This window comes from Dicentrarchus labrax, unplaced genomic scaffold, assembly GCF_905237075.1.
Source record: "Dicentrarchus labrax unplaced genomic scaffold, dlabrax2021, whole genome shotgun sequence".
In the NCBI taxonomy this organism is placed as follows: Eukaryota; Metazoa; Chordata; class Actinopteri; family Moronidae; genus Dicentrarchus; species Dicentrarchus labrax.
This window is the reverse complement of record NW_026136706.1, coordinates 28641584-28653530: the sequence shown is the minus strand read 5'-3', so window position 1 is coordinate 28653530 and position 11947 is coordinate 28641584. Positions and strand designations below refer to the sequence as shown.

General features: G+C 44.0%; 1 protein-coding gene across 3 annotated transcripts in view; it reads right to left on the bottom strand.

The window, feature by feature from the left end:
- Positions 1-358: 358 nt before the first annotated feature.
- kdm6a (lysine (K)-specific demethylase 6A) overlaps positions 359-11947 on the bottom strand; it is a 52701-nt gene continuing 41112 nt past the window's right edge. For all 3 annotated transcript variants that reach the window (XM_051403185.1, XM_051403186.1, XM_051403187.1), the window contains 15 exons: positions 11415-11522; positions 10888-11268; positions 9892-10763; positions 7686-7815; positions 7439-7544; positions 6379-6584; positions 5188-5240; positions 4289-4363; positions 4027-4175; positions 3834-3948; positions 3565-3752; positions 3325-3466; positions 3109-3235; positions 1486-1656; positions 359-1392 (listed from right to left, as the gene is read on the bottom strand). In XM_051403185.1, the coding sequence (XP_051259145.1) occupies positions 1366-1392; positions 1486-1656; positions 3109-3235; positions 3325-3466; positions 3565-3752; positions 3834-3948; positions 4027-4175; positions 4289-4363; positions 5188-5240; positions 6379-6584; positions 7439-7544; positions 7686-7815; positions 9892-10763; positions 10888-11268; positions 11415-11522 (2850 nt within the window). In that variant the 3' untranslated portion in view covers positions 359-1365. The remainder of the gene's footprint in view (positions 1393-1485; positions 1657-3108; positions 3236-3324; positions 3467-3564; positions 3753-3833; positions 3949-4026; positions 4176-4288; positions 4364-5187; positions 5241-6378; positions 6585-7438; positions 7545-7685; positions 7816-9891; positions 10764-10887; positions 11269-11414; positions 11523-11947) is intronic.

Below are 11947 nucleotides of genomic sequence, written 5' to 3'. Positions count from 1 at the left end.
TGATAAATTCAGTTACGCTTGGCCATTAAAATGTGTGTTGTGTTGAAGAAATCTAAAGAAGCGATAAAAATCAACAACTAATATCTCATAGTTATTTAAAATCTCTACTATGGAGAGCCTCAGACACACACACACACACACACACACACACACACACACACACACACACACACACACACACACACACACACACACACACACACACACACACACACACACACACACACACACACACACACACACACACACACACACACACACACACACACACACACACACACACACACACACACAAACGATGCTAAGTGAAACAAGAAAAAGAAACTAATCCTATAAAAGTACAACAGAGCTTCAGATGTAAATAAAGACAATTTTTGTTTATTGACTCATAAAACATCCTTCAAACAATAAACCCATCTCGAGGGAAGGTCTCTGTACAACGCTGACTAAGCAGTTTTATTTATATAGAAAACGTATGAGGGGCCGAGCTTAAAATCACAAGGCTCCTTCAAATTTAATGGCAGGTACTCTGGAAAAAAATTACAGCATTCCATCAACAAATATTTTCAAGCAATAAATATGCATTTATAAATAGTGTAAGTTTACATCAAAATAAAAAAAAGAACACAAATTAAAGTTCACTCTTCTGTCTATGTGCAACCCTTTTTCTCTGTGACTTGGCTGTTTGTCTACAAATGATTTCCTCTTCCCCCACCACAAAGTAACCAAAAAAACTCATCCTCCAGGAAAATAAACTGATTTTAAAAAATTGGGGGAGAAAAATGTTGCAAAGAATGTTACTCAACTTTTTCACATTACAAAAACAGTTTTTTTAACCTTGTTTTCCTGACCAAGGAGGTGTCTAACATACAAAAGACCAGCTATGCTAATTACTCATCTCATTGAGGGAGGGGGGGCAAAGCTCTTGTGTCAACTCACAAACAGAATACAAAAAAAAATGGGGGAAAGAAAAGTCAGTAGTCTCTGTGTGACGATGTTGCCAGTTATGTACAAAACTTGAATTCATCATTTTTATGTGGGATTTTGTGGATTTTTCTAGTGAAGTCCAGCTGGGCCAGCAGTAGAACAGTCTGGTCATGGTGACAGGAGAGGAGCTGCCGACCCCCCACACTCCAGTCCACTAGGGGGTGTGGGGGTGGCGGGGCACACCACTCTGGGCAGGTTGCATAGACACACAGCTTTCACGCAGCTGCCTTATGGGAGAGCTACAGAGCGCTGTTTTGAGGACTGCCGGCTTACTTCCTGAATATCAGAAAACAAACAAACAAAAAAAAAAGGTTTCCGGAGAGTGTCCGATTTAAGTCCGTTGTGGCTCTAACTGTCCTCAGAACAACAGTGTTACCATCAAGAAGAGGAAGGCAGGGGACTCGCCTGTGGAAGGATAGAGGAGGCACACACTGAGCATGGGCATCACTGAGGGTCTCCCTGGATAAAAACCCACTACATTTTGTGCCTGATACTTACGAGTGTGAACTGGTCGTAAACCTGCATCAGGTCCTCTATCTTGTACTGCTCTAGCACCACAAAGTTGTCCAGGTTAGTGCTCCCCCTACGGGCACAGTCCTGGCAGTGCACCACGTACGTTTTCCTGCTGTTGCTCTCGCTGGTCACAAACAGCAGGTCAAACACCTCCACCTGTACAAGAAAGGGTAGACAGGAAGTGTCACTGACGCTACACAAATGCAGCAGAAAAGGACCTAGGTATTGTTTACAGGGTTTCCACTCTAAAGGCATTTCAAGCACTTTAAGGACAAATTATTTCAGTACTAAGGGCTGATAATTCACACAGATGTTCACATATACCAGTCTAACCCCCCACAGTGCTATACTAAGATATCAACTGTTTAACTTCATTAGATGGCAGAAGAAATATATATGTGCAATATGTAGTTTCTGCCACTAGGGGGTCTCACATCAAAACAATAACAAAAGAGTTTTCAGCTTCTCCCCGTTAGGATTCCTTCAGTGTTCATGGTTCAGGAGGTTTCTACCGGGAGCCCAATGATCCACAGAGGTCTCCTCCTCTCCAAAACAAACAGACCCGCTGATTAAAACCACTAAACACACTGAATAAAGCAGTTCCACCTTAACAATCACTGCTTCTCCCACACTGTTGGACAGACAAAGGACGTCCCGGAGGAGCTGCGAGCCGAGCTGCTGCTAACGTTAGCTCAGCTTGTTTCTCTGATAACTTAAGATCCAGATGTTTGATGACTAAAATCCTTCATCCGGTTCAAATCTAGAGTTAAAAAGCACCAAGATCTAAACAGTGGATGGTAACAATGTGGCTTCAGACTGGATAAACAGTCAATGTATGACAGCTTCTGACAGACAACCACAACGCTTCCATTTCTCTGAGTTTGAACATTGTTGGAAACATTTGGGATAATGGAAGGACACAACTCAACTACATACAGAACATAGAGCTAGAGTTTATAGACAGGACATGTTACAGATTATAACTGTAAGGCCAGTCACCACCTGGGAATTGGGGGGGGGGGTTAAATAAAATAGTTATTTCATCAGAATGAAACTTTGGCAGATGGATAAAGACCCAAATGCAAGATTTATTTGTATTATGAATTTTTAGATTTTGATCATTAAATTAGGACCATTGCTTCACATTAAATGCCTCATTAAATGAAAATGAAGAATGACATCACATTAAGTCTCTGACCATTACCGTCATAACCATTTCTTCAAGCAAAGTTAAGGAGGTATGTCCCTTTAAAACCAGATATGTATGTACAATTTGGAAACTATACCTACTAAGAATCCATAGATTTTTGGTTTCAAGTGTAAAACATTTTTTTTCCATCACCAATAGTCACCACTACAAAACAAAATCAACATGAATGGATGTTTTTTTTTAGAAGAAAATGGGCTTTCCTACCATAATGCAAATATTGTAGAACTTGTACACTCAAAATAAATAAACCTACATGGAGAGTGATAGATAGGAAGATTGGCCGGCACTCCAGGTGTATAACCTTCGAGGTATTGATTGTTATTTTTGAAATCCAAGCACTTTCAAGTACTTTCCAGACCCTCGGCAACCCTGTGTTTAGCATTACGACGTGTGCTTACCTCACAGATGCTGCAATAATGTGCCGGCTCATTCTGGGTCCTCCCGTGCCACACCAGCTCTTTCCCAGCAGCCAGCAGCAGTTCCCGCTGCATCTGACACTGCTTCAGAGTCCGTAACAAGCAATACCTAACATACACAAACAAACGTTAGGCGGTCAACACAAAGAACACACCCAGTAGTCCTCGCAGCCACTTCAGAAACAGTAAAGTTCTCACTTGATCATCTCAAAGAGCCTGTGGTCTGACACTTTGATGTTCCGGGCCATGTTCCAGGAGAGGTGGATCATGGGAACGATGGATTTGACGCTCTGCAGTTTGTTCCACTCGTAGCGCTCCACTGCCAACTTGTACTGATGGGCTAAGGACAGAACAACGAGATGCTCATTTTTATCTGCACATCAGTGGAAACAAAGCCCACGGGCTCTGTACGCAGTCCTTATTTCTTTCCTTTCTCACCTGTGAGGGGTCCAACATTCCACGCAATATTGTTGCACCAGCCAATGGCCTGCACCCAATGAATGGTGCCTGTGTTGAGCCACACCAGGTCCCCGGGACGCTGGATGAAGCGGTAAACAGGCACGTTGGTCTCGTACAGGTCCTCCAGGTTGGGCCACCAGGAGCCCATCAGGAAGTTGATGTTGTTCCTGTAAAAGGAGGGAGCCGTCAGTGTAAACCCTGTCGATTGGCTCAAACACTTTAAAAAGAGATCATTTCTGGTGATGTACTTTTCACAGAAGTCGTTGATGACACCCCAGTACGTCTCAGGCACAGCGAACCATTCACAGTCCCCTGGACCGATGTTGATGTTGACTGAGCAGAAGTTGTTGTTCTCTTGGTGACCTGGGAAGAAAACGGATGCGATTACTAACATAGCAGGAAAACACAGACAGCTGTGGTTTTTATTGTGTCCATGTGTACCTGGCGTCCTGCTCCCTGGCACCTTCATGTAGAGCTGGACCGTGTTCATGCCAAGGATGGTGTGCCCTACATGGCTGAGCAGGTTACCGGCTGACACCACCCTTGCAAAAGCTGGCAATTTAGACAACTCCTGAAGCTGCTGTTTCCACCTGTAAAAGGGCAAAGGTCACAGAAAGGCTTATTCCCTTCCCCCAACTAAAAAGATCCCAAACAACATGATGTGCGACTGGATGTTTTGTGGAGTTTTCAACAGTTCACTCACTTCTTTTCATCAGAGAGGTCAATGTTGGTGCCAAACTTTAGGTGTCTGAATGGCCCTTTCCTGCGCCGCATCACACTGACAGAGCATGAGAGTGTAATGTAGTTAGTAAGAGGGAAAATACACACACAGAACGCACATCTGAGCAGACAGAAAGGCAAAGGGGTTCCTACACATTTTCCATTTCAAAATCTTTACAGACTTCTCTGTAGACTACAAATAGCTAGACATAACGCAAACAACCAATCAGAACCGAGAAAGACAGAAAGACACTGTGGGTTGGAGGCTTGAAGAAAGTTGTTGTTGCGTCTCATCCCCCATATTTGATGTCCTGGCAATGAGACTCAACAACTATCTTTCTCGGCTCGGATTGGTTGTTTTTGTTTCAGCTAATTCTAGCAAATACCATTAGGAGCACTAGGAGGAGCCAGAGGAAGCTGATTGTTTCACAGATTATCTGTCTCATGTTCTACTGTCAGAATATAGTGAAAGTTTCAGTGAATATGACAAAAAGATATTTTAATAAAAGTTAGTGCAGCTTTAATAATGGTTATTGGTGATGCTGTGTAAATATGCATTTTAAAGATATTGCTGCGTTTTCTGCATAAGAGTGTGCATTTAGCTGCACACTGGGCATCTTGCCTAGCTTTCGATGATATAAGCTGGCTCTGGCACTCGCTCTCCCAGTGGTAAACTTTATGGCTGTGCTGGCTGCCGGCTCCAAACGCCATGAAATGCACTCTGCTTGTTTGATCCATTTACTTTTAGAAAACAGAACAGAGGCAATAGTCTTTGCCACACTCTTTTCTGTTTTCTTTCCCATTACAGACATTGAAACTAAGAAAAGCAAAATTCCATACTCTTCCATACTGTGTAGGAACCCAGAGGAAAAGAGAACTCACCTGTCTGAGGAACCTGCTTCAGCTTCCATCTCCTTCTTCTTCTCATTCTCCTCCTGTCACAGCAAAAGCATTACAAGTGTTGGCAACTTTAGAAAAAAAGGCTTTAGAACCCGCTAAACGTCAATTATTACATCAGCAGGGTTCACTCTCTTTTTAACCAATCATTTTCCAAGACATTTTCTTGACACAAATTGACCATCTCTGGAAAAAATGGAAAACTCACTGCAAGGCAGTTCCACATTGCATCTGGTAAACCCGCTTTGAAGAGTCATACAGTTTACCTAAGTAGACTTGTGTACCCTTTCTGACTGAGGGGTATAAATACAAATACATCAATTATTTCCAGGATATCTGGTCATTTTAATACCTTTCCAGGTCTGTAGTCTATAAATATCAAGGTGTTCCAGGATGTGTGGGAGCCCTGCATCAGTACAGGACCTGACACTACATTTCAGCCACTAGTATTATCATATCAGTAACATACTGATCAAAGTTAACAGGTACAATAGTACTAAATACTGTATTTACTTTAAGGCACACAATCTATAGAAATATAGATAAATAAATCTAAATATATATAATATTTAGCTAAACCGATATGTGTACATAACATCATGGATATGGGATGGCTGTGGCTCAGAGGCAGAGTGGGCCGTCCACTAATCGGAAGGTTGTATAGCGCCTTTATAGTCTTGCGACCACTCAAAGCGCTTTTACACTAACAACCTTCCGATTAGGGGACGACCCGCTTTGTTGTTGGTTCGATCCCCGGCTCCTCCTGCCACATGTCAAAGTATCCCTGAGCAAGATACTGAACCCCAAATTGCTCCCGATGCCGTGCATCGGTGTGTGAGTGTGTATGAATGATTAGTTTCTGTTCAATGGACTTTGCCATCACTGTGTGAATGTGTGTGAAAGGGTGAATGTGGCACGTAGTGTAAATGCACTTTGAGTGGTCAGAAGACTAGAAAGGCGCTATACAAGTACAGGTCCATTTACCATATAATACAGGATTCAAAGGTTTATAGTTTTGTGGTTGTTCAGTTTTTTAGTTGTGTGTTTAGTTGTGTGTGTGTGTGTGAGTGAGTGAGTGTGTGTGTCTGTGTGTGAGTGTCTCTGTCTGTGTGTGAGTGTCTCTGTCTGTGTGTGAGTGTCTGTGTGTACGCGTGTGTGTATCCGTCTCCCACTGACCCGCAGAGACTCCTGGAAGGAGGAGGCCTGGTACTGGGCGTATTTTATGATGGTGGTGTGGGAGCGGCTGCTCTCGCAGCGCCACATCTTCTTGGTGCCGCTGGGGTCCCAGTTCTCATCAGTGGGCTGAGCCAGCTGCGTTCGCACCTCCACCAGGTGGTCCGGGTTGGCCTCCACCAACGTCTTAGTAGAGAACAAGCCCAGATCTGTGTGTGCATGTTGGAAAGAAAAAAAGAGTAAGCAAGGCAAGTGTTACATTAAAAAATTAGATTTTGTTTATTCAACCTTTCACATGATTTAATTTTTAATTACTTCCTCTCATGTTCAAAATGTTTTTTTAAATATTGCATTATCTAATCACTGAAGGAGAGTAGTTACTTTAAGTTCAGGATTCATTTTGAGATTCTTTTAATAACTTTAAAGTAGAGCTAGGTGAGAAGTCGATTCATTCGAATGCATGTTTTAACACAACGCAAAAATGGCTGAATCTTAAAATTAAGATTTAAACTACAGCTGTTAGAGAGGGTCATTGTCAATCTCACACACACAATGCAGTCTGGGTAGAGGTAGTGGAGCAGGTGAGTTTGTAGGCTGTGTGTTCTGTGTCTATACTGTCTTATAGTACCTTTGGCTATATAACATCAGAAAATAAGCAGGGAACAATCTGTCAGATGACAGTATTACAGAATAGTGCAGCAACTCATTGTAATAGAAGAACAGATGTTAAATTATTGGCAAAGCCACATAATTATCTCTACAGCAAACATGTGCAGTAACATTTTCCACTTGCAGGTGGTGCTGTTGTCATGTTTCAAATTCATGGACACAGCTCCCTCCTGTTATCACTGAGACACACCCACAGAGCCACAGAGCCACGTGAGACTGTAGAAGACAAACATCAAGCTGCACATGCTCACAGCTGCTGTCACCGTCACATCACACATGTGCCATCAAACACATTTTAAATGCTTGAAACTTGAAAACTCAGCCTGTTGTCCACTTTAACAGAGTGGAGTGCATGTTTTGTTGTTTTTAATGCATCTCGTGCACTGCTTTGTACCTAGTTTGAGCGCTCCAGCCAGTCCTCTGATGACAGTGACCGGGTTGGCAGGGTTGGTGCAGAACTGATGAAGGGGAGGGAAGAAGGCGTCCCTCTTGTTTTCAAGCTGTATGTCAGAGAGGAGAGGAGGGGTCAGGGAACTCCAGACACATTAAAGAGAGCTAACTGCTGTAGCCAAGATAGTGCTGCTCCAACATTGCACATAACAACATCACAAGCACTTTTTCTATGGTGTGGCTGTACGCACATAAATACTGGGTGTTGGGGGATTGAGTTTGTCCTTTGGCAGCGGAGGAGAGGGTGGGCGAGGGGGTCGCGGAGGGGGACACTTGTCCAGGAGGATGCTGCTCGTTGACAGGCCGTTCTTCCCCAGGTTCCTGCAGCCAGAGAATGGGAAAAAGAGATCAGTCAGTTTATCAGCTCATTTTGTAACCTTGCCCCTTTCAAAGAATTATTTTACATCATTTCACTGAGCTTCAACACACCTAACAACAAAATATTTGGGATTAGATTGTAGTTTACAGAATCAGGACTTCATTTACCAGGAGAACCACATGGAGAGAGGGGTCAGCCTTTCCAGTCAGAAAGGATATGCTAAGCAGTAGCAGGGAAGTGCTACCTAGTAGTACACATATCACAGCTTTTGTAAATTTAAATCAGTTGTGTTATATAATGCCTGATCCACTTACAATCCTTTATTTATTGTTAACTACTAGAGATGCGTCATATTGGATTTTCTTCAGCAAGTTCATAACCTGTAATTTTTGCACACCTGAGATACAGTGAGCAAAGATAAATCATTTGATATTCCATAGCTCTGTTCTAACCAAATCTAACTGACATCACTGTTTAGTGATAAATTAACCAGGCTGATTATCCTAATGCTAAATATCAGCATCAGCCAGTTAAAAACCTGTATCAGTCAACCACTACTACTGGTAATACAACAACAAACAACAGTTCTGACACTCAAAATGCTAATTTATTTTTTCTAGTAAAGTTCATCAACAAACTTCAGAAACATAGTTTGGCTTTCAATAAAACACAGAGCCTATTAAACCTTTTGCATTAGGATTTAAAGATATTATTCTCAATTGATAATTTATCTGCCCCAATATATATATGGTGCCTCCTATTAATTGCTGTACTCTGAGTATGCCAAAATGTTTGTATTCATGTTCTGTTGCCCTTGCAACCAGTGAGCTAGGATACAGTGGTTCTGACTGATGGAAGAGTAGGAGGCAGCAGATTAGCTCTGCAGCTTTGGTGCATACCTACAACGGCTTGTAACAAAAAACAGCCCGACTTTAGAATTGCAACAAGGAACATTTTTTTTTATGGCTGCACATAATTACGGTCTGAATGACCTAATGTGAACATGACATAGGAGAGGGCCCAGCATGAGGATTGGGCCTAAGACTACGAGGCTCAGATTAGCAGACATATGCTGGCTTTTTACCGGTGTACTTGTCTGGCTGATGTAAATGTCAACAGACTAAAACATCCGCTTGTGCCGAGGAGTTGGACGACTTCAACTTTGCACAGGCTTAACAGACACCTAGCCATAAAGGAAGGAGTGTGTCTCTCTGTTCACACTTGGTAGGTGTATTTTTGGGGACCCAAGGAAGTTCAGTGTTGAATTCTGTGAAAATTGGACACGACATGTTCAGGAATAATAAACTCTGAATAAACAGCGCTCTCGATGCAAGACTGGTAGTTGTTATATGTGGCTGGAATTCTGGGATATTAACGGCCATATTGTCTGCAAAAAAGACAAAAGAAAAAGTCTAGTCTAGCATAAAGTCTGGTGTCTAAACAGTGACAAGAGAATCAGTACCCAAAAGCTGGTCTCAGATCTGTGTCTGACATTATCTCAGGGGCTCATGATGGTACAGTAAAACTGAATTACATCAAGTGGCAGTTATTATCCAAACAAGATGAGAAATGCAACTAGCAACACACGGTGTGGGGTCAAAATGCCATGACATTTTCCAGCTGCACCTAAGGATCAACACATTACTCACTACTACACGATTTCACATATGAATGAGTCTGCTGCGTAACTGTCGCAAACATTCAGCATCACACGAGTTGTCTTCAATTGGTAAAAGGCTGGTGTGAGCAGCGCTTTGATGCCCAGAAACGTCCCGCACACAACAAAATAAGAAAATACAGGCAGAGGTCTGCAGGTCCTCTGCAGATACAGACACTGCCACACACTTCCAGTGGCTAATAATTGATGATGTTTGTATGAGTCTATACATTGTTTTCTAGGAAAATCCTTTCTAGTATGCCTTTAAATGTCCAAAATACATTATGTTAAAGAAGCAAAAAACAACCAAAAAATGTTGCACATCACTGATTCCAAATGTATTCAGTCTTACAATGTCTCTCTCACAGACGCTTTCAATTTTTATATCTAATATTATGGTGGTGACATGAGAGCTTCTTACCTGCAAGCTCTGAGCACTTCACTGGAGCTGGGGTAGATGGAAACAGAGGACCAGGGTGCCAGACCAGCAGGGACAGTGCGTCTCTGAGCTCCCCCAGAAGGCTTTACCTTCAGTGGGCTCTGGGAGTCCTCCAGCCCCCTCCCATTGACAGTGGGCCCCTGGCTGTCGGTGTTGGACGGGCTGTTAAGGCAGGAGAGGCTGTTGGTAGTGTGCAGGTCCGCAGAGCGTGGAGAAGACGTGGCGGTGGTTAAAAGTGGCGGCTGCTCTGGTTTAGCGGCACCGTGGAGACCTGGGTGGACGTTGTTGATTTTCTCTGAGGAAGGCTCGCCATGGTTACTGTAGTTATTGTTATCGTCGTTACTGGTAGCATTGGCTTTTCCCTTTAGCAAGGCTGAGAGCTGAGGATTGTCTGAACTGAGCACGCCGGGGGCAGGAGAGCATGGCTGAGACAGGCTAGCAGAGCTGTCTGTCACCCGCGGCTGGACGTGATTAGTCAATCCCTGCGCGGGGGTGGTGCCGGGACTTAGGGGTGTCCCTGCGGAATGCCTGACGGCAGCCTCCGGACCTGATGGCAAAGCAGCAGCTGATCCGTTGCTGCCATTTTTGCCCCCTGAAGGCGTGGTGTCTTTGGTGTGGACCCCTGAGGTAGTAGCGGAGTGGGGAGGCGAGGACAAGTGGTTGGGTGTGGTCTGGGGAGACGTGGGGGACAAAGAGGAGGCTGAGGAAGAGGCAGTGCAGGGCCCAGAGGAATGTCCAACCTGATTCAGAATGCCAGAGGAAGAGAACGAGGTCTGAGGGGAGGAGGAGGAGGAAGAGAAAGGGGGTTCTCCATTGGGACCTGCCGAATGTGAACCTGGACCTTTTTGAAGCCCCTGGACAGAGAGGAAGACCACAAAATACAATAGTACCAGGTTAACAAAAAGAGAATACCAGAAAACGCAAAACACGGAAGGAACAGAGAAAAGCCTGGAAACATCTCAAGAACCAGAGGGATACCTGAGTGGTAGTGTTGCGTTGTTGGCTCCTCCATGTCTCGTCTGGATGACTGGGACTACTGGTAGTGCTGCTGGTGCTAGGGTGACTGGCGGCTGTGCAGTTGTGAGGTAGAGAGTTCTGCTGCGGGTAAGGCACGTTTCCGTTGCTTGCGCCACCACCTCCCAGTCCCAGATTTTTGTCCACGTGTCCCAGCAGCCCCGCTGAAGGACTCGAACAACAGGATCCGTTGGCTGTGGGCTGGGTGACACACGGGGGCCGGAGGGCTGTGTGATTGAGGGGGGAGGTGCGGGAGAGGCCTGCTTGGTGGTTAGAGGGCTCAGCTAAAGGACCGTTGGGAAGGCCGGGCCGCGGCTGGCCACCCGCTGCTGCCTGCTGCCTCATCTGACACAGAAGAGGGAAGATTAATGCTGAACAACAGTCTATGAACAACTAGCTGAGTGGCTACACTAGCAGCCACCAGGACAAACAGGAGCACGCACAAAACTCGTTATGACTGCAGTATAGTGTAGTATAATCAAGGTGTGTACCTGCTGCTGATGCTGTTGCATGAGAGAGTACTGATTCTCCAGCTGCTCCAACATCTGCACCTGGGGGGGCTTGAGGTTTGCTCGGTTGGTTCGCAAGTGATCCAGGTGCTGCACATTTACAGTGTCAAATTAATTCAGCAGCAGTATAGTGATATTTTGTTTGGTGATGTTGTTTTGATCCTCAAAAACACTATTGCTATATGTACAGTGGGTACGGAAAGTATTCAGACCCCTTTAAATTTTTCACTCTTTGTTTCATTGCAGCCATTTGCTAAAATCAAAAGAGTTCATTTTATTTCTCATTAATGTACACTCAGCACCCCATCTTGACAGAAAAAAACAGAAATGTAGAAATTTTTGCAAATTTATTAAAAAAGAAGAACTGAAATATCACATGGTCATAAGTATTCAGACCCTTTGCTCAGTATTGAGTAGAAGCACCCTTTTGAGCTAGTACAGCCATGAGTCTTCTTGGGAATGATGCAACAAGTTTTTCACACCTGGATTTGGGGATCCTCTGCCATTCTTCCTTG